General features: G+C 54.2%; 1 protein-coding gene across 1 annotated transcript; it reads left to right on the top strand.

Moving 5' to 3' along the window:
• The first annotated feature begins 5 nt into the window (after positions 1 to 5).
• On the top strand, positions 6 to 14,892 carry BRAP (BRCA1 associated protein). Its single transcript, XM_048073998.2, has 12 exons — positions 6 to 197; positions 287 to 433; positions 984 to 1,185; positions 1,949 to 2,138; positions 3,074 to 3,187; positions 3,670 to 3,818; positions 5,999 to 6,074; positions 6,687 to 6,825; positions 7,332 to 7,441; positions 9,108 to 9,197; positions 11,104 to 11,207; positions 12,484 to 14,892. Exons 1-12 carry the CDS (start codon positions 116 to 118, stop codon positions 12,842 to 12,844), a joined length of 1,764 nt encoding a protein of 587 aa, XP_047929955.1. The 5' UTR covers positions 6 to 115; the 3' UTR covers positions 12,845 to 14,892.
• The last annotated feature ends 6,640 nt before the right edge of the window (positions 14,893 to 21,532 follow it).

Consider the following 21,532-nt stretch of genomic DNA (forward strand, 5'->3'; position numbering starts at 1 on the left):
CCCGGCGGGGTCAGAGGGGAGAGGTGCGCGAGGCGGAAGCGGCGCCTCAGAGCTCCCGGGGGCGGCGGCGGCGGCGGCAGCGGCGGGGCCGGGCGGGGCCGTGCCGGGCCCACCGATGAGCGTGTCGCTGGTGGTGATCCGCCTCGAGCTGGGCGAGCACTCGCCGCTGCCCGCCGGCTTCGCTTACAGCGCGGCCGGTGAGTGCGGCCTGGTCCCGGTAGGCCCTGTAGACCCGGTACCGGGAACTAGGCCTTGACGCCTCCTCTCCCCCTCCCCCTCCCAACAGCTCCCGACATGGCGGCGGACAGCAGCGGCGCGGCCCCGGCCTGCCTGCAGGGGAAAGGTCCCGGAGAGCGGGCGGCCATCCTGCACCAGCACCTGGGCCGCAGGGAGCTCACCGATGTCATCATCGAGACCATCCGGCCGCGGGCAGGTACGGGGTGGGGGGGGTGCCCGGTACTGGCAGGAGCCTGCTGGTCCCGGTGGGGGTGCGGGGAGGGGCTGGCACCTAGAGGGAGGGGGCTGCAGGGGTTGGGGTGCCCCCCGGGTGGGGGTTTAAGGGCAGGAGAGCCCGGTCATGGCAGTGCCCGGGTTGCGGTGGTGTCCCCGCTGCCCCCGAAGCAGCACAGGGGGAACCAATAATGTGGGGCTCGCCTTGCTTGTGCTCGGTGAAGCTGTGCGGGCGGCTCTTTGCCGGTACCAGCACCGGTCAGGGTCTAACCGGGCGCTGAACAGAACCTGCCCAGCTTGACTTGCACGCTGGGGTCCTGCCGGGGGCTTGCACGGGGCCTTTGTCAGCTCCCGAGTTTCCACCAGGACAAAACAGCTGAGCTGGGTCTCGTTCCGCCGCCTTCCCGGGTCGCGATTTGCCTCCTCACGGTTTGGCTTCTCGCTCTCGTTGCGTTCGTGCAGGCTGCGCTTGGAGAACGTTAAGCATTTCTCGTTGCTTGGTTAGTAATCTGAAAGCTTTTGGTTTGTAAAAGATGAAACCAAAGGTGCCGTGGAAGGAAGGAAATCTTCGGAGGCAGCGTCTGCTGAGGACAAAACCAAACCCGACGAGCAAAGCCAAGAGTGCGAGGCCGCTCCAGACTCGCCTTCCAAGCAGCTCCCTGACCAGATCTCCTTCTTCAGCGGGAATCCCTCGGTTGAAATCGTTCACGGCATCATGCACCTGTACAAAACAAAGTAAGGGCGCCTGACTCACGGCAGCTCTCTGGGAGCCGCGCTCCTGAGCGGTGAGGCCAGCAGGAAGGGCGGGTCGGTCGCCCCGGGCTGCGGCAGGCGGGAAGGGTGACCCCGCACCCACGGCACCCGCGGGCCTGGGGTGGTGCTGGAGCTCAGGGTTGGCTCGGGGCTCCTGCCGGGGGCTGGTTTAAGAAATGGGGTTCCTAAAAAAGAAAAAAAAAGGGCAGTTTTTCAAGGAATCCAGCGGTTAAATTTCAGTCTGCAAGGTCTTGGCGGCGGGCCTGAGGAGCTCGCTGAAGCAGGAGGCTTCGTCCCGTGTTTCAGGGCTTACAATTCCACTCCCTTCCCCGGCAATTGCAGGAGAAATTCCATCTCAGGTCTGCCTGAGAGCTGTCGGGAGACGCAAAATGAGCGTTTGAAATGGCAACAAACGCGGCTCGTTAGTTCTGCGAGTAGTTCTGAGCGTCTGTGGCTTGCCAGCTTCAACTGCTCTTAGAGAAAAACAGGTGGCGGATTATTCCTGACGCAGCCGTTATTTATTGGAGGCGCCGTTTTGATCCTTTGCTAAAAAGTGAGAGTTCCGTGTGGGTATTTAAGGCTCCGACAGCCCCTTGCTTCTTGGTAACCGTTTACAGACGCGCAAAAGAGCGTTCGGATTAACAACAAAACTATCCTAGTGGCTGCGGCTGCGGGAGGGGTGATAAAAGCCGTGCCTCCGTCCCCTCTGGAGTGACGTGGGGCCGTGTAACCGTTCCCTTCCCAGCAAGATGACCTCCCTGAAGGAGGACGTCAGGCGCAGCGCCATGCTCTGCATCCTCACGGTGCCCGCTACCATGACCAGCCACGACCTGATGAAGTTCGTGGCTTCCTTCTACGAAGTCATCGAGCACATGAAAATCATCCGAGACTCCACTCCCAACCAGTACATGGTGCTGATCAAGTTCAGCTCCCAGGTAAGAGCTGGAAGCCCCCGTGCCTCGGGAGGGCTGTACGGCTGCTGCGTGGCTTTGCTGGCCGGCTCTTGGCCAACCTCGTGCTTTGCCCTCGGTGAAACAGCTCCGTCCTACTGCCCAGCACCTCCCTGGGGCTGCTCGCTGAGGTTCTCCCCACACCCTGACCCGCAGGGAAGCGTCTGCACGGTCCGTCTATGCAATTTCTTGGCGGCAGGAGATTTAAAAGCTGTTAGGCCTACCTGGACACCCTGTTCTCTGCCATCAGAGCACGTTCAGAGAGAGCAGTGCATTGTGCTGAGCAGAAAGAGACCTGCCAGGGGGGTTTTGTCTCCTATTCTAGGAAAAACTCGGTCTGCTGAGGAACTGGGTGGTTTCCCAGCCCCTGCCAATGCAGCGGGAAAAGGGCGGTCTGCCCCCAAAAGTGAGGGCCAGGTGGCACCAGGCGGGTAGCAAAAGCAAACCCCGCGGGCTTTTACTTATCTGCCTCCCGTGACGGGGAGCGAGGGAACGTGGCGTTCAGCTCCCACCGTGTGTGATTGCCTGCGAGGCGAAGGGTTGGGGGAGGTTACTCCCTGAGAACGGGTGGTGTTTGGTAGGGCTGGGTTTGGTTCTGCCTCTTTACAAGCAGCTCGGAGCCCACCCGAGCTGCTATGGGTGAACGGATCCTTGCCCTCAGTCAGCCTGTCCCCTTCCTTGACCCCGGTATCGGTGTCCTGCAACGGGGCCCTTGTAAGTTTTTACAAAGAGACCGAATTCGCTTCGCAAAAGCGCTGAAATCACTGACGAGGAGCGACGCAGATGCTGAAGGGGAATCTGTTCTTCCTGCCGAGCGCTCGGGAGGGGAGAGGAGAGGACGCAGCCGATTCCTCCTCTCCCGTGGCTGTCTCAGCGGCGAGCCTTCTCTCTTTAACCGCCCCCCCTCGCCGTGTGCACAGGCTGACGCAGACAGCTTCTACATGGCGTGCAACGGCCGGCAGTTCAACTCCATCGAGGAGGACGTGTGCCAGCTGGTGTACGTGGAGCGCGCCGAGGTCTTCAAGTCGGAAGACGTAAGTTTTTGTTTTCTTCTTTCTTTTCCCCCGGACTTGGGAGACTTACCAGGGTTATTTATGCCGGACGGAGTGCCGCAAGAAGCGCTTCGCTGCTTCTATCCGAAGCCCGTTTCACGTTCCAGTGCTGTTTCTACTTGGGAGGGGTTGTTTGGTGGCTCTGTAAGCTTCGTGCCTCACTTGGGCAGCGTCTGTGACCTAACCCTGCCAGGTGCAGCGGTCTGGTGGGTCCAAAAAACGTGGTGGGACCGCAGCAGCCGCGCTGACCCTGCGCTGCCGTGAGGCTGTGCTCCACGGACAGCTGAATTGCCTCCTTTTCTGGTAAACTTCTCCCTGCTGCACAGGCTCACAGGATCACTTGGTTCTGTTTTTGTACCCTAGTGCCAACAGTAGCGAGAGACGTTTGACTTCTCCTGTGTGGGTGCTTCGTTTATGGTGATGGGAGGGTGCTGAGCAATTGGTCTCCGCTTCTTCTTTCGAAGGGGGCCAGCCTGCCCGTGATGGATCTGACCGAGCTGCCAAAATGCACGGTGTGCCTGGAGAGGATGGACGAGTCCGTGAACGGGATCCTCACCACGCTGTGTAACCACAGCTTTCACAGCCAGTGTCTGCAGCGGTGGGAGGACACCACGTAAGAGGCTTTTCTTTTTTTTTTTTTTATTTCCACATCTAAAACCCTGCTCCCATTGTGGTGGCTACGTGCTGACAAGACCGGTTCCTCTCATCAAAGTGTGGGGGCAGGAATTGCTGCCAGTTCTGATGCTCTTTTCCTTCCCATTAAGGGACTCCCGGGGAGAAATCTCCCAGCCAAAAGTAATTGAGCGATGTTTCCTGTGAGCCTCGCTGCTGAGGCGACGAGGCAGCTGTAAAATAATGCAGATTGTCTTAAAATGTTGTAGGATAAAAATAGCGGGACAAACAGCATTGCACGCACGCAGCCCTGTTTTGTGCAGCCTCCTGTGTCCTCTCTTTGGGTGTTAGTTTCCCTGGCGTAGCTGAGGCTGCGCTACAGACAGACGAGCGCTGCTTGCTGGAGCCTGGAAATCCTTTGGGGAACTTTTGGGAACACGCCGGGCAGCAGCCTCGCCCCTCTCACTTGGATGCTCAGAGGGTGAGGAAAAGCTGGGCTGGAGCGGGCTGTGCAGGGGGACAGGGCTGGAAAGCCAGACAAATGGAGGCAGGGAGGAAAGAATAAGGACAAGATCACTCTGTAAAAATCACTCCGTAAATCAGGAGGAGGAGGGAGGCAGCTGCTCGGGGCAGGCAGCGTTGTTAAAGGGGGTGTGGGCTGAGCAAGGGCAGGCTGTGCCCCTGGCGGGGGCAGCTGCCCTGTGTCAGGGCCACCACGGGGCAGCGCTGGGCTTGGAGCTGCCTCTGTCCTTAAAGCAGCTCCTCTTCTGGCCGCTGCTAACCCTTTCGTGTTCTTGCTGCTGCCATCCTTCGCATCGCCAGAGGTAGGATTGCAGGTGTCTGAGCCCCTGGTTGGCGCCCAGGTGTTGTCAGTCGCTCACATTTTGCATTCTTCTGGGCGCTGCTGCTTTACTGCACGTCGGGCGGTCGCAGGTGCTGCAGCAGAAGGCTGCTCCTCCTCGCTGTGTGCTCTTCTCTGATACTGGTACCACCGACTGCCTGATTCTGTGATACAGTGCGAGGAAAAAACGTAGGCCGAGGAAATCATTTGTGAGGCAAAGTAAAAGAACTTCGGTGGGATTAATCAGGTTTGTAGCTATTAAGGTTTATTGGCTGCTTTGCCCCATAAATCAAAACCAGTTTAATTTTGAAGCAGTGGAGCTTAGCCAGTGTAGGATCAAGATCCAGAATCACACTTAGATATCTCATGTACAATTTCAGCAGAACTTCTGCTCCCAGTCTAGGAGAACAGTAGAGGAAAAGCCCTGTCCGCTTTGCTTAGGCGCCTCAGAAGCTGTAAGTGCCTGAATTTGTATAGAAAGCTCGCTGCAATCCCGTGCTCTCCTCTCTTGAATATTTCTGTAGCTTATCCAGCAGCTAATGAAGAATACGTAACCAGTCCTGGCAGCGGGATCCCGAGCCTGAGTTACCTCGCTCCCCAGCTGAGCTTGTGGTGGTTGAGGCCTGGACAAACGTTCTTTTTGGTCCTGGTTCTCTCTTTCTGGCAGCACAGCGGTGGTGTTTCAGAAGAAATGATAGCAGGGTGCCCGCTATGGATTCTTCTAGGGTAGACTTAGACATTTTTCCAGAAAGGCTGAGCCTGAATCCCTTTGGTTGGGCCGAAATCGAGGCAGCAGCCCCCCCGTGTCCTTAGGGATGTTTCAGCACTAAGCGATATTGCAAAGTGCAGGCACCTCGCTGTTAATCAGCTCTCCTCAGCACTCTGTAGTTACAGCATCCTTCCACAACAGCGTGTAGCTGATGCATGGAAACCTCTGCAATAATGGAGAATGTCCAAGAAATAAAGTGACAACGAGAAGAGAAGTCTCTTTATTATAAAATCTGACTGCCTTCAGCGTATGAGGAGGGTATGGAAGAGCCCTTCTGGGACCTGAACGTTGCTCTGTGCGTATCGCTCACGTCACTAGAGCGCTGACTTGAGACCGAAATGGCTTTGGAAAAACCGATTTGTTCTTCTGTCACTTAGTGGCTTAAAAGCAGGAGCCATTTGTGGAATGGAGGCAAGATTGCGAGGGCTAAATGGGAGCTGAAAGATGCGTGCGCATAGGGAGTGTCCCACAGCATAAGGCATTCACTCGGAGCTCTTTGGCTCTGGTTTTAATTACCTTAATATGAAGTTGGAGCACCGTGTGTCTAATCATGCTGCTTATTGCCCTCTAGGTGTCCTGTCTGCAGATACTGCCAAACGCCCGAGCCAGTGGAAGAGAACAAGTGTTTTGAGTGTGGAGTTCAAGAAGTAAGTAGGTGGGTGGATGGTGAGTGAGATCTAGACTAGATCTGACTGCACAGCTGCTCTAGTTGCTTCTGAGGTTAATTCTGTGGCTCCTTTTGGGTTCGCTTCACCAGTCAGTGGTGTAGCTGCTTTCCTTTTGAGCTGGAATCAGTACTGGGAAGGGATGGTATCTCCCAGGTTTCCTGCTGTGACAAACGTTTCCAGTTCTTAGAGAGCGTTAATGCGTAAACTGATCGGTGCCTGAGATAAGATGTGTGTGATAGCAGGGGGCCAAACGAACGCTGAACTCGGTGCTCCCTTCTGGTCTGTGCTCTTCAGAGCTTGTTTTTGTGGTTCTGTCAGGCTGCCACCTTCATTAATCGAGGCCGTTCTCCCATCCATGCCTGTGGTAGTCTGTCAAGGTGCCCGGCATCTGCAGGCTCCTTCTCCTTACTCTTCCACCTGAATGAGGTTTCCTGGAGAGAGGGGGGAAAAAGCAAACCGTTCACGTTTTAGGGAGGTTCCTGGCTGTGCGCAGCATCAGCAGGCTGTTGGTGTCAGATGGTGCTTTCTCAAGGCGCCGGTGCCGCCGTTTGGCAGTATTGCGAGGACAGAGCTTTCCCGTTCTCCCTGCAGAACCTCTGGATCTGTTTAATATGTGGGCACATAGGCTGCGGCCGCTACGTGAGCCGACACGCTTACAAACACTTCGAGGAGACCCAGCACACCTACGCGATGCAGCTGACCAACCACAGAGTCTGGGACTACGCTGGAGGTGAGCGCTCTTGTCTTCCCCCCCCGCCTTGTAGGATGACCTTGGTTGTAAAACAGCTTCTGGGACCCCAGCAGTGTTAGGAAGAACGCTAGTGACAGTTTGCTTGGAGGTTAAGGGCTTTACATCCGTACTAATCCTTCCTCTTCTGGGAACATCCATCTCCTCTCTAACAGCAGTTTCCGTGGGTCTGTAGCAGATGGGAGAGGGAGAACACGATTCCATAACGAACTGGAGCGGTCCTGCAGCCTCCGCGGAACGTGTTTGTTACTCCCTTTCCATCAATTTGCCCTCAGGTGTGAGAATGGGCTGTGGTAATAAATACCCTGCAAGGTGTCTATGCAAAGCCTGCTAAATAACAAATACATCTCTTGTTGGCTTGCTGCCGTGCTAATATGCTGCTGCAGCAGTCTGCGTGGTTAATTGTGCTGCATAAAGTGTTTCCACTGGTGTCAACCTGGGTGTTCTTAAGCATGAAACTCCTTTTTGGTTGAATTTTCTCTCTTCAGATAACTACGTCCACCGGCTGGTTGCAAGTAAAACTGATGGGAAGATAGTTCAGTATGAGTGCGAGGGAGATATGTGTCAGGAGGAGAAAATTGATGCCTTACAATTAGAGGTAAATATTTTGGCTCGTCGGGCTCTGCTTTGTGCTGCTGTGTGGAAATGTTTCAAATCAGATATGAATACAAGAAAATGACATCAGCTTATGCAGCAGACCTGCTCCCTGCATGTAGGCAATCATCTTCAGACAGAAGCAGGATATTTTTACTTTTTTTTTAAAAAAAAAAACCTTTTGGCTCTGCAGAGCCAATGCAGCTAAGAGTAAGCTGGCTGCAGTCTCGTCCTGTGTTCACCAGTAGATTGGAGATTAGCTGCTTATGCTGCTACAAACACTGAGGTCACTGCAAAGAGAAATGGGTCCAAATGTCCGGACTCGCTCTCCAGACCCTTCCTGGTGGAACTGTGACTTGGCATAAGGCCCCAGGATGGGTAAGGAGCTGTTGATTTGATTCGTTTGATTTGTACGCCAAGCAAGTAAGTAGGAATCTGTAGCTGCGTGCCTACTTTGGCTATCAAAGAAAGCTGACAGCCCTGTCTGACACCAGCCCTGCTCTGCTCCCGTCCCTTCAACAGACAATGATTTTTTGTGCCTGCTGGCCGGCTTCTCCCACACTAACTAGAAGGGTAAAACAAAGGTTCATGCAAGTTTTCCCTTGCCAGTGATCTATTTTAAAGGGAAACTCAAATTACTGCTTCAGCGAGCAGATACACTGCAGCAGGATTTCAGTCGCATTAGACACAAGGTTATCTGTAGAGGAGAAGCCTGTGGAGACCAGCCTTTGTGAGCTTGTTGCTCAAATAAATATTTGTTCGTTTTTCCCTGAGTTTTCTGCGTAACATTTAGATGCAAACCCAGCTATTTTTTAACCCTTATTGCCAGGAGGTCAGTGCTTAAAGTATGTCAAAGACCTCTCTGTCTGGCTTATGAGATCTAAATGTTTGCAGAGAGAACGAATTTGGCAGCGTGTTTTGGCTCCCTGATACTACTGAGAGCATTCAAGGCTTTTCGCACATGTTTAATTCCACAGTGAATGCCTAATGCTCTGCTTCTTAGCCTGATGGTAAGAAACGATCACGTTTTCCAACCTTCTCGTAACTCATTTGCAGAACCAGGAGGGAAAAGAGGGGATGTAAGGCACATATCCCTGTTCAAATGCCAGAATAACATTGGGATGGGCTGTACTTGTTGGAGAACAGTAAATGCGAATAGCTATGCGCAGCTGGGGATGCTTTGCCAGAGATGCTCTTACAGTGAAGCTAGATGTGTGCGTTTACCCTTCCCCCTTGGGTTTTGGGCTAGAAATGGGGAACTTGGCCCCTGGGATCTCAGACTCATGGCAGAGATGATTGATGCTTCATTTTCCTGTGGAGTGTAAGATTTTGAGCCCTGTTGTTATTACAGTGAAGAATTCTGTCTCTTTAAAAAGTGTTTGGTGTGATAGTGGGTACGGCTTGGTGGCACTTTCACCTTGCTGTCCTTGCTGTTGTGCTCCGAGGACTTCACTTGATTCCAGAAAATCGTGTGATTTAATTCTGAAACCAAATTGGTGAAACGCGTATCTGCTGGATCTGCAGATTGCACGTGTGTTCAGACTGCCCTCTGTGCTCAATCTCATTCGATTCAATTGATTTTTTTTACATTGGAGCCTTTTGGGCTTCTCAGTCGGCATAGCCACCCTTAGGAGAAGCTGACAGCTCTGCGCATACTTCTGTGTTTGTAGTACTCCTATTTGCTAACGAGCCAGCTGGAATCACAGCGAATCTACTGGGAAAACAAGATCGTCCGGATAGAAAAGGACACGGCCGAAGAGGTGAGCCCTGCTCTGGGGATGTTTGGAGCTCCGCTGAAACGAGGTGCTGGCCGCTGGGAAGTCGGACGGGAAGTGGAGCTGCTCGGCGTCTCACGCAGCCTGCGCGTCGCGTGACGTGACCTCGCGTAGCCTGTTTCGCTACCAGCTGAGAAAATTGGCTCCGAGATGTGTCGCTTATCTCAGTGCTCACATCTAGCAATTTGCTGCTCAGTGATGCAGAAGTAGGTAGATTGCCACCTAGATTTAAGGCTGATTTAAACGTGCTGCTCGGGAAGCTGCAGCAGTGGTGGAAACAAGTCCGCGCTGCTGCAGGATCCCTGCTCGCTGATGCCATCAGTCTCACACTGACGTTTTTCTCTGGGGAAGGTTAGTGTAGCATGGACAGTATGACTTTAATTTGCTCGGCTGTCTTTCTGCTCCAAATGCGTATTGATTTGCCCTTTCTTTGTGATCCCCTACCTTTCCTCATCACCCAGTGGGAAAAGTTCAGAGTCTCCTCCCATAAAGCGTTCTGTAGGCAGGGCTGCTTCAAAATGTCAGGAGCAAAAATCCAGAGAGAATACTTTAATGCTTTTCACTCTACGTAGATCCTTTCAGCTAGGTTTAAAGCGCGTCAGGATTTAGGGTTGAGTCCTTATTTGAACTTCCTGCATGACTTCTAATTAACTATTTAGTACGTGTGGTTATGTAGCATCCTAAATGCAGAAACTAGGACCAGTGAAATAGTGGTCAGCGACTTTGGTCTAAAGAACAGACCCAGAAATCTCACAGACATCCCCAGAAAAGGAAAAGGTGTAGCAAAAATTGTGTTGCACGTGACCAGGAAACATGATCCGCAAACTGAAACAACCGTGATGAAACGACTGTGATATACACCTTAAATGTGGCTTTGCGTTTAAAGATCCGTACAGTTTTATTCATGGCACTCACGCCGTGTAAGTCGTGCCTGGATCAGTGCCACTCTGCAGTGTATTCCATTATCAGGGCTCACGCTACTTCCCCAAATTAACCATCAGCTGCATAAACATTCGGTGATTAAGGCCGGAAGGCTTAAAACCTGCTCTGTACTGACTCTGGCACCAGCGAAGACAGCGTGTGTGCTGACACTGACATTTATCCAGATTGCTCCTCCAGGAAAGCATTTTTCCTTTAAATTCCTCTCTCCAGTACGTGCAAGCATACTTTTGACGTTTATAGAGGGGAAACAAGTATTTCTGTCTATAGATCTCCTCTAAATCTTACCTTAAAAGTTGAGATGTGTTCTGCGTAGTGCCTAGAGAATGGGAGCATGCTTTTTTCAGCAGCAGTGGCCTCTAGTTCTGAAGCAGAGGAGGAGAGGAATCCAACGTGTTTCCATTTGCCTTTGACATGAGCAGGATATTCATGTCAGTAGGTCACTGTCTTATGACAGCGCGCTGCTGAGTCAGTGCTGAGTGGAGTAGCGCGTTTGTTTTCAGACTTTGACCATACTTATTTGACGTTTAGTTTAAAATGAGCAAAAGCTCCGCGTCGTAAAGCTCTCAGGTGGGAATTTAAGTTTACCGGTAGCCATTCTCTCAGATGCTTACTGTGTAAACGCTGAACTGCAGTCACTAAGAAGTTAAGGAGCTGATACAGGTGGTGGGGTTTGTTGCTGTTATTGAATGGGGTCCCTGGCACAGCTCTGCAGCCGGAGTTGCTGTTCTGTAGGAGCAACTTCCACGGCAACGTGGTTCCTTGTCGGGCACCGCAACGTGTAATGCAGAGGGTCTTAATCAAAATTAAGCCTTTTCTTGCCTCAAAGCTTTTGCTTACCTGGATATAGTAATTGGTCAAAGTCTAGAAACCACACCAGAAAAATGAATGTCATAATGAAAGTGCCCAGGACTTTGATCTGTTTGAAATGCCTGTGTGTTTGTTTTTACAGATTAACAACATGAAGACCAAATTTAAAGAGACCATTGAGAAGTGTGACAGTCTGGAACAGAGGCTGAATGACTTGCTCAAAGAAAAGCAGTCTGTGGAAAGGAAGTGGGTACCGCTGCCAGGTTTAGTTCCATGCAGCCATTAAAGCTCTGCACGCTGACATCCAAAAAGGAGGAGAAAAAAAAAAAAAAGAATCTTGCTATTCTTGGGCAACTCTGAGCTATTTAAACTGGTTTACTGAGAACCCCGCTCATTTATAAAAAGCTCTCATTTCTGTAGGTGTTCCCAACTTGAAAGTGCCTGTTGAGTGGAACGCAGCTTTTGGGCCCGTGGCTCTTTTTACATGGTCTGCGTATTTAGCTTTCAGTAATCCTTCCTCTGCCTGCTCAGAAGTAGACGCCAGTCTGTTTTGCAGTCGGCGGATGCATCCGAAGAGGAGAAAGGCAGCCCAACAGAGGCATCTCACCGGGCACCGAGAAAAATGTAGATCTTAGGAAGTGCTTAGATAAAGGATGTCAGGCATGGAGAGAGCGCAGATCAGCGTGTTCCGGCTCCCTAGGTGGGGCTGCGTGGTCTGTTCTTCCCAGCCCACCAGGCTCCCGGCATTGCTGCCTCTCCACAGCCCTGGTGGGAGCAGGGACTCAAACTAGGGAGTGGTGGCTCGTGAACCTCACCTTGAGGAGTGGAAAGCAGAGTCTGTGTGACGCCAGCAAACTTTCAGGGGAAAAGCACTGAGTTGTTAAGAATGGGAAAGAACTGTCTGTGGAACGGGAAGGTACTGATATCCTGGTGGGAGCATCGCACTTCTGAGTGAAGGGCAATCTCCAGGGTCTTGTACTTACAGTTTGGTAGGAGCCATTATCTCCAGTCCCTGGCTGCCCTTAGCTGTCAGGACCGCATGTAATTCCTGTGCCCTTTCTGGCACCCGTTCTTGAAATTGCAGATGCACGTTCAAGGTTACAGTCCCGTGCTCCCCCCGCATCCTGTCCGTTGCCTGCACTTTTGGTCTTTGGTACGAGGTGGAATTGCCCAACTTGCAAGGGAAAGGGCTCTCCTGGGTTATGCTGTTTGAGGGTCAAAGGTGTGGTTCTGCTCCCACAGCATCCTGGTTTATGTGCAGGTAGCACCGTGCAGGCGAGCGGGTGTTAGCAAGCATTAAACTGGGTAGAAATATCCCGGAGGGGGGAGGTTCAGTCCTTTTGTGTTTCCTCCCCTTGCCCATCTGTTGCCAAAAGGCCCAAACCAAGTTCTGGGTGGTCATGGTGGGGCTGGGGACAGCTGGGGAGACAGTTTCGCTAAGGACTGGAAATAAAAAAGGATGCAGGAATGTGTAATTTAGTGTAATACACTGCTTTTCCTGACTTGTGCTTCTACTTGCAAGGTGTTCTCAGCTGAATAACAAAGTGGCTAAACTTTCCAACGAGCTGAAGGAGGAACAAGAACTGAACAAGTGTTTGCGAGCGAATCAAGCCTTGCTCCAGAACAAGCTCAAGGAAGAGGAGAGAGTGTTAAAGGAAACCTGCGAGCAGAAGGACCTGCAGATCTCGGAGATTCAGGAGCAGTTGCGCGATGTCATGTTCTACTTAGAGACGCAACAGAAAATCAATCACCTCCCAGCTGAGACCCGGCAGGAGATTCAGGAAGGACAGATCAACATCGCGGTGGCATCTTCCGCCAGCTCCTCCGCGGGGGGCACAGGCAAACCTTCTTCCAGGAGAGGCCGCGGCAAGAGGGGCAAATGAAGATCGGAACACGCTGCTCCCAAACTGAATCTGGCCGTGCTCGTGGTAGGCCAGGCCCGCCTCTCGGGACTCCGGCTGGGAACGCCCAGTTCAGTAAAGCTCAGCTAGAAATTGTCTTCGGAGCTTCTCATAAAACTGGCTGCCAGTCACTGGAGGTGTCTGTGGTATTTAAAAGCATTTCACTGCACTATTTAGCTGTTTTTAGGCAGATCTTAATGACCGTTTTGCCTTCCTACCTTTTCCAAGCCCCCTCCTGTCATGCGTTTGACTTTCTTCTTGGAGAGTATTCTGCTCTGGGGTGGGTGCGCAGTGTTCAACATCGCGTTCCCTCAGGGGTGCTGCGGAGTAGGCTAAGGCCCAGCGTGTGAGGCTTCTCGAGTTCTTCTCCCCACTCCTGGATTTAAAAGTATTCTTGATTAATAAATGTTGTTTTTTATTTAAGAAACAGTGTAAATTAGATTATATGCATCTCCTTGTAGTATGTGCAGACCAGACACTGCAGAACAGTTTGCACAGGAGTAGAACTGTAGTTCGGAAATAAAAAGGAGCGAGGTGTGGAAGTGAAACCATCTCAGTGGTGTAAGAAACTAAACGAGTCCTTAAGGCTTGTAATCTAGGATATTAAACACTTCAAGGGACTTTGCTACTATCTGTTTCTTCATTTTAGAGAGGGCCTTTGACAGGCCAGTGGTCACTGCCTTCGGTGCAGAAAGTATCAAAGGCTTTTTATTCTGGAAATTGTTTAACGTAGTTATTTTACAGGCACTTCTACAAATTAAACGGAGCTGTCTTTGCGAAGACCGGTCCGTGTTGTGTGCTGAGAGCTGCCAGAGTGTTCTGATCCTCCCGGAGCGGGGTGCGTACGCTTTCCCTTCCCTAGCTGCACTAGGAGCATGTTGGCATGAGCTCCAGCGCTATCCTCAGAACGAGGTGAGGAAAATAACTTAACGCAGCGTTTTTACAGCCCGATTCCTACATGCCTGCACTCAGCCTTCGCGCCGCTGCCAGCCCCCAGCCCGCAGGGTTGCCGTGCTCGGGTTTGCCCGCAGAGCTGAGCGCGCTGCCCTGCGACCAGACCCTCGCCACTAGATGCAGCTGTTGTATCCAGTTACTGGGAGCCTAGCGCTGCCTCTTCTGCTCTGGAACACGGCTCTGTCCAAAATCCTGGCTGGCAAGACTTTTCTGTTACTTGCCCAGAAAGTATGCCAACCCCCCAAAGGGAAATCTGTGGACAAATCTTTTTTTTTTTTTCCTCCTTCCACTGAGAATCTGTGCCAGACTCGATGCTCTGGTTCGGTGCAGTTTTATCACGATTGGAGGGGCGACTGTTCTGTTTGCTGTGTTGTGCTCAGCAGCCTGAGTGTTTAAATGCTAATTCTTTTTTAAAAACGGCCAGGGAGTCGTGCAGTTGTCTTTTCGGACCACAGTGTGATCCTCTTCCGTGGCTAGAACTGCAGGAACAGCCTTGATCTTTAGTCTGTAACACTGAAAATGGAGATCTGACTTCTTTGTTCCGGTTTGGAGCTAGTAAGTAAGACAGCTAGTCCTCTATTGATAGAAGTTGTTCTTTTTGGCCAAGCAAAAGGAACGAGTTACAATACGTAGAACGACTCTCGGAAGGTGAGTCTTTATAATCCGCTTCCTGACTTTATTGACTGGAAGTGTTAAACTTCCTCGCGTTGGAATACGCGGCGCTTGTTCGTGCACTCGTTGCATCCACTGCTTTGGTTCGGAGCTCTGCCCCAATCGTCTGGAACTTCCACCTTTTCTAACTTTGTAGCATGAATGTACACTAACTCTTTTCTAGTGTGTGGATTGTACAACCGGGCCTCTGCCTTCTGTAAATTATTCTAAGGACCTAGAGATGTGCAAGACAGCTTGCTCTCCTATAGAAACTATTTTATTTAAGATATATTTTTACACCACCTTAAGATCCTCCAAACTTTTGCTGAAAGCTTGCTTTGTGTAGAACACTAAGATGCTGTACTCTTATCTTGGAATTCATTTTCAAAAAATGTGATTGAAAAATTAAAGCAGCGTGCAGTCTGTCTGTCTGTGTGCTAACCGGACGTGGAGGGAGGCGATGGCAGGGAGAAGGGCAAAATGCGTGGCCTGTTCTTTTTCAAGTCCTAACTTGAAGGCAAAGCTGCCCAAGTGAGCTTTTTGTGATGTTTGGGGGAAGTTTCGTTCAGCTGAGCTGATAGGAGATAAGGCAGGGTAACTACCTCCAGCTCAGAAGTAGGCAGCTCAGGCAGAAAAAGCAAGGCTTGTTGAATACTTGGGTTAAATCGATTTACCCCGTCCTCGAGGAGTCCCCTTCGCTTCCTAAAATCGTGCTGGGTGGCGAGGCAACCTGGGGTGTCCGCCTGGCTGCTTACCGCCGCAGACGAGCGGGGTTCCCCCAGGCTTACGGCCCCTTCCCTCGCCAACCTTCCCCCCTGTGGGACCGTACTGCAGGGTAAGAGGCGGCGCGGCTGTGGTTTGAGGCCACACGGGGCCCGTGGTGAAAGGCAGAGGCTGCTCCAGGGCTTCCTCACCCCTCATCTGGACACCCAAGTGCCTGGAAAAAGCAGCGGGGCTCGGACCTCTCCCGCCTGCGGTCTGCTCAAACATCTGGTCAGATTTGTGGCCGGTGACTCAGGATCGCCACAGTAAAAGGTTGCAGCAGCACAAAGCTTCCCCCAAGCGCTGGACAGCCGAGAGCGGCCAAGCTCCTGCTATGATTAAGAGCCTTAAAATAGATTTTACGTAGATGTTTCTAAAACCATGAAGGAAAACTCCCCGCTACTGATCGGCGAAGGGGTCACGCTGCCTCCCCTGGTGCTGCGGTGGGTGTCTGGAGTGGTACTTCAACACCTAGGGCAGAGCCTGCCTCGGCACTCTGCGTGGTGGTAAGAGGGGGCAGATGCTCCAGCAGGGGCAGCAAACTGAGGAGCTCTGTCCTGCAGACAAGGCAGGAAGGGCTGCCAGTGGCCAGCGCGTTCTGCGAGACTTGCTGGATCCTGTCGTGGCCTCTTTGTAAGAGGTCCCTGATTGCAGGCTGGCAGAGAGGGACGGGGACAGCAAAACGACGCGATTCTCTGTGTGGTGGCACGAGTGCTCAGCTCACCGCGTGCAGCAAAAGTGTCCAAGGCAGCTCCGGAGCGTCCAGCATCGCCCTTACACCCCTGGGGCGAGAGCACCCACCTGCTCCAGGCCATCAGGGACCCGTAGGAGAGGCTGCGGGATCTAAAACGGCCAGGGAGAAACCCAGACGGAGAGGAGCGGGAGCCAGAAGTTGCACCCAGCTTGGCAGGGCCCCCCTCGCTTTGAGGATGCCGACGGGATTCGCTCCAGCAGCTGCTCCTGGGGAGAGGTGGTTAAACGGGGAGGCGAGTTGACGCAGCTCCTCGTCATCCCTTCCGACTGCGGGGCCAGGGACTCGTTAATTTTTCAGTGGGCTAATTCGCCCCTCGGGAAGAGCGTGTCCCTTAATGCCAATTAATGCCCTCGATGACGCCGGCTCTGCTGGTTTAGGAGCCGAGGACCCAGGTGAGGTGACGCCTCCGTGGTTCGTGCCCTGGAAAAGCCCCACGCAGGGCCACTAGCGGAGCAGGCACGGAGGAACCCCGCGGGCGTCCGTCTGTCTGTCCAAGCGTGACAGACACACGGTGCTGCCGGTGTCCCTCCGAGGGGCCGGGTGCCATCCTGCCCGCCGTGCCCCAGGCCCGGGGTAGCGGCACCCGCTCCGCGCTCTGTTTATCTTTCCATCGGAGCCGAATTCCCTAAGGCCCCGTGGAAAATTCCTGCCTTGATCCGCACCGGCCGACGTGTCCGTTCTCGTCGGAGCGCGGAGGAAGTGGCGCTGATCTCTCCTACACTTTTTTCCCCTCTTTTTAAGCAAGCGGGCAGTGTGCTCTGACAGCAGGGGCTGAGGGCAAACCCACCCAGCCCCTGCCACCTTCCAAAGCATCCCCACGCCTGCCAGCAGTGCCTGGGGCCGTTCTGCAGCAGGGAAGCGACACTCAACGCTCGTGTCTCCTCCGGGTTAAGTCCTGCACAGGTTATGAGAATCAGGAAAACCTGATGCACAAAATTCGGGGGGAAATATGCGGGCCCGGCCCCTCCTTGGAAGCATCTCTCCACGCAGATCCCAGCAATTCAGCGGTAAAACTGCCTGCTGCTCCCAGCGTTTCCTGCTCAGTGACGCCTCCAGCAGCGCCCAGGGAGGGCACGGACCAGGCCCACGCTGCCACAGCTCCCCGTGAAGCAGGAAGCGCTTCTTGACGTTGGCTTTCCTTAAAGTCCGAGTTACAGCCCCGCGCCCAACTCCTCCTGCTCCCGTGCCACCCCTGAGCAAACACGGTCGGAGCAGCAGGCAGCGTTTATAGCTTTGCCCCCTCTTGACCTGGAAGTAATTGGTTAATTGCGTTAGACAACAAACCTCGAGACGCTCACGTGCTTTCCTGCCACCTTCGCGCAGCCGGCGGGAGGGTCGCGCTCCTCCCGTCCCACGCTGCTAGAAACTTCAAACACCTCGGAGAAACCAATGTTTCCTTCCCCACCAGGAGATCGGTCCCAGTTGAGCCTATTTTGGGGCCAGCAGCTCCTATAAAGCTCCTGGAGGCTCTGCAGCCTCACTGGAGCTGGCTCGGGGGCAGGCAGGGGCTCCCGGCGCGGGGGTCGGGCAGCAGGTAAAGGTTTTGGGGCTCACCGGTGCCAGCACACCACGAGGCGGGGATGTGGGCATCCGTGCAGGTTTAGCCACGCGATGGTTCTGCAATTGTGGATGTTAGCGGGGTTTGTGGGCTCGAGGGCAGGGGGAGAGGGGCGAGGAGGAGCCGGCCGCCGGTTCGCGCTCTCTGCGCGTTGCTCCCAACCTGAGATCCCCGCAGGTGCTGGTGCTGGTGCTGTGCTCCATGCAGCTGCATCCTCTCGAGGCGACGCAGCCGGTGGGCCCTGCTTGCCCCTCGCTATCCGAAGGTGGCACTTGGGTGAGCTGCCGGGCCCTGGTGCCGGTGCTGGGCGTGGGGCAGGCCCCCAGAGCAGGTGGAGAGGGTGCAAAACATCTGCAAAAGCCATCTGGCCGCCCCAGGCGGAGCAGTCAGCTCCTTGATGCGCTCGAGGAGTGCTTTTTTGGAGGTAGTTTACAACCTGGCTGCTTTCCTTTCCTGTTTTCAGCATCCCTATGCACTTGGGGGACAAGGTCAGTGCGGGACGTGGCTGGGTTTTCGGGGGTTCGAAGCTGGCGATGTTCCTGCCAGCTGTCTGCACCCCTCTGCCTCCCTCTTTGCTCTCCCCTCTGCTTACGTGTGGCTTTACGTGATGGTTGTTGGTTTCTACTGGTGGGTCAGTAGGTGAGGAAATGCCCTGGAAAGCAGAGGGGCACACGAAACAAACCCGCCCCGGTGGTCTCCCTCTGTCTGGGGACAGGGGAGACCCCCCGCAGGTGTGGGTGAGGTTCCAAGAAAGCTCACGGTGCTCACGCCTGAGCTCTAAACCTAAAACCACGGCAAATCTGTTTGGGGTGTAAAACGTGCTCAGGTCTTTGGGAACGATTCCTGTACTCTACCAGTAAGCTCGGTCCAAGCAGAATTAACGCAGGCTGGAGAAATCCCAGTGCTGTTGGCACGCATCCACGGCCTGCCTGGAGCCCCAGCCGGAAAACCATCCGTGAGGGCCGGCGGAGCCGAGCGGGAGACGCGGCCGAGCGAGATGGGGACACCGATGGCAGGGACCCGGCTGCTCCCATCCTGCCTGCTTCGCTCCACCAGCACAGGGAATGCGCCAGGGGCAGAGGGGGCTTTCTCCAGACAATTCTCCTCACCAAATACTTCCGAATTCGCTCCGGCTTCCCGGGGGAGACGCAGAAATCCCAGGAGCTCCTGGCCTCCCCCTCACCATCCTGCCCCTGCGGCTTCACGGCAAGGGCGACCCACCTCCGGGTCCCGAGGGGTCCGCGGGGGGACGGAGCGGCTGCGGGGCTGCCGGGGTTTGTCCGCGGCTGGGTGGCACCGCAGGCAGCGCGCCCGGGGCCGCAGCGCTTTCCTCCGCAGCGATCAGTCGTGCTGCAGGAGCGGTTAAGAGGATTAGGTATTCCTGATCGTGTTTGCAGCTGCGCTAGCTGTAACCGAGAGGAGAAATCCAAGTGCTTCATCTTGGGAAGCGACTCCGTGGGTCTGGAAGGGAATCCTCCCTCGGGACCCCGCATCTGGGTATGTTCTCAGACCCCGCTCTTCCACGGAGCCGCGCGTATTCGCAGTTCCTGCGGGCCGTAGCTGAAATTGTGCCGTTTTGGCTCCCTTGAAAGCCCAGGCTCTTGTGGAAAACGTGGTGCGAGCCAGCCCGGATGCAGAGCTCTGAGCTGCAGTCATGCCTCCAAAATGTCAGCTCCCACGCAGAAGGTCTATGGCTCCCAAGTGCCCCAGCCGAAACGGAGAACGCGTTGGAAAGCACGCCGGGTTGAAACCCAGGCACGAGAAGGGAGACCCTCCCTGGACGTCAGCGCGAGGATTTCTTCAGCAGCTCTGCTGCCATCATCCACGTTGTCTCAGCGCTGCGGCGCTTCGGCAGCGAAAACCGATTTCCCTGCGTTCCCGCGCACAGCTAAGCTTCGGCGTCAGGTTCCCGTGCGCTCAGGGCTTTGCCACCCGAAGAAAAACACCCGGCGGGTTCCCTCTGCGGCTCAGCCCCGCGGAGACGCCGGTGGGGCGGTGCTGGTGCTCGGCAGGACGCCCCCCGCTCTCCCCTGGGGACACTGCTGCCGAGCCCTTGGCCCCGACTGCAGGCAGGATGGGCTGAGGGGGAGTATGGAATCCATTAAGCTTTTTTCCAACCTTAAACAAAAACGTGGCCTCGGAACCAAGGAGGAGACACCCCTCCTCGACACGCGCACGCACGCTGGAAGCGCTCGGCGCTGCCAGCAGAGGCTGGGCCCCGGGGGTCCCTGCACGGAGGGGTGGGAGCCCTTTCTCCGCCGATGGAGCTGCTGACGATGCTCCCAGGGCTCACCCCGAGCCAAAATCACCGGTCCGAACCTCAGGTGCAAGGGGAAAAATTCCACAGCTCCAATATTTCTGATGATTTTAGCAGGGATTTCTAGAGATCAGGAGGGGGGACGCCAGAGGTAGCAAATTCAGCCCTTTCCAAACCCGATCACGTGCCAAAAAACGTCAAACAAGATCCTGAGCCTAGGTTTGTCCTTTAAACGTTACCTGTGCCTGCTCTGGAGTGGTTTCCTTCTAATCACTGGGGATTAAAACCAAAGTGCACCGAAACATCTGAGGTGAGGGGGCACGGTGGAAATTCCTTGCATGCTGGTAATAACAACGGAAAGCTGCTCTGTGAAGCAAACCTGAGGCTGACTTGGTTTTTAATGGACATCTGTCTGTAGGGGGAAAAAATGCCATGGCAACTGGCTTCCTTGTTGGCATGCCTGTCTCAGCAAAGGGATAGAGGGAGAGGACGGGTACTGAAGGGTCTGCGCAGCAGCGCTCGGGAAATGTGGAGGCACAGCTCGACGAGGCTGCGAGGCGAAGGTTGTTTATGCTCTACGAGCACCAGATCTTGAGGGATTTAAGAGCTAAATCTTGGCATAACGATCGCTTTGTCTGCTGCTGCTTAGCAGGAGTTAGGCTGGGCTCTCCCCTCCCCTTTGTGAAAAAGCTAAATCGAATAAATAAAACAGCTATCGAATAAAGCACGGGGCTAGGTCGAAGACCTCCTGGTGCTAGGGCGGAGCCGGGGGCTCCCCGTTTGCAGCCCCATCCCAAACCAACCACGGTGAAGCTGGGGCGCCTCCGAACGGCTCCTGCCTGCCGAGGAAGGGAAAGCCCTCGCTTAGTGACCGCAGCCGACGGAAACGGAGAGCGAGGTTCGTTAAGATGGTGGCTACAGGTGAAAGGAGCTCCGGCACTCGCGCCCCTCTCTCCCAAGCCCTGTGGACATCAGCGTTTTCCCTCACCTCCTGTAGGCAGCAGGGAGGCGGCGGGGCGTGCGCGGCCCCGCGGCGCGTCTGCCATCCGCAGCCCGAAGGGAGCTGGAGGAGGGTGTTGGTGGGCTGAAAGGAATTGGGAAGGCAGCGGTATAAAGGTGCACGTGCGGCTCCAAAACACGTGTTTGATGGGAGCTGGTCTCTTCTCGGAGTCGAGCTGTGACTTGGAGGGGCTGCGGGCAATGAAAAGACTCCGCACAGCGACCGGGGCGGGGAGGAAGAGCTGAAGAAGGCAGCGGTTGTCTCGCCTCGGAGCTGGGGCTTTGCGCAGTGATGTGCACATGCCTCTTTCAGGTTTGGCCAGTGGTGCGTTCATCAGTTAAAACTGATTGCAGCTCTGGTGACTAGCTGATATCGTATCTCTCCGGGAAGTGCTTCTCGTTTGTTAGAGTACCTGATTTGTTTTCCTAACGTCTTTCTGAGCGTCTGCTCGGAGATTCCCCGTGCCCATAGCATTGTTCACAAAGCTGCAGCCTCCGAGAAGAGGATTAGTGGTGATGGATAAATAAGAGAAGTCTTCAGGGAAAAGAAAACACGCGTGTAGAAATACTCAGGTCTGCGAGCTGCTCTAACAGCTGATTTTGCTTAAAATAAATGCTGAGGGCTCGTGTCGGCTGTCCCTCCACAGGCGTGCGTGTTTCATCACGTTGAAGACCGCTGAGGATCACCCTGGCTGGCTCGAGGAAGAGCACGATACCTCAGAGCAGGTTGTATCA

This window comes from Anser cygnoides, chromosome 17 (genome assembly GCF_040182565.1).
Source record: "Anser cygnoides isolate HZ-2024a breed goose chromosome 17, Taihu_goose_T2T_genome, whole genome shotgun sequence".
NCBI lineage: Eukaryota > Metazoa > Chordata > Aves > Anseriformes > Anatidae > Anser > Anser cygnoides.

Excerpts from the sequence above, each read along its gene's own strand:
- BRAP (XM_048073998.2), top strand. The coding sequence starts at position 116 with ATGAGCGTGTCGCTGGTGGTGATCCGCCTCGAGCTGGGCGAGCACTCG. Across the intron at positions 1,186-1,948 it reads ATGCACCTGTACAAAACAAA|CAAGATGACCTCCCTGAAGG; the intron begins GTAAGGGCGCCT and ends TTCCCTTCCCAG. Across the intron at positions 3,188-3,669 it reads AGGTCTTCAAGTCGGAAGAC|GGGGCCAGCCTGCCCGTGAT; the intron begins GTAAGTTTTTGT and ends CTTCTTTCGAAG.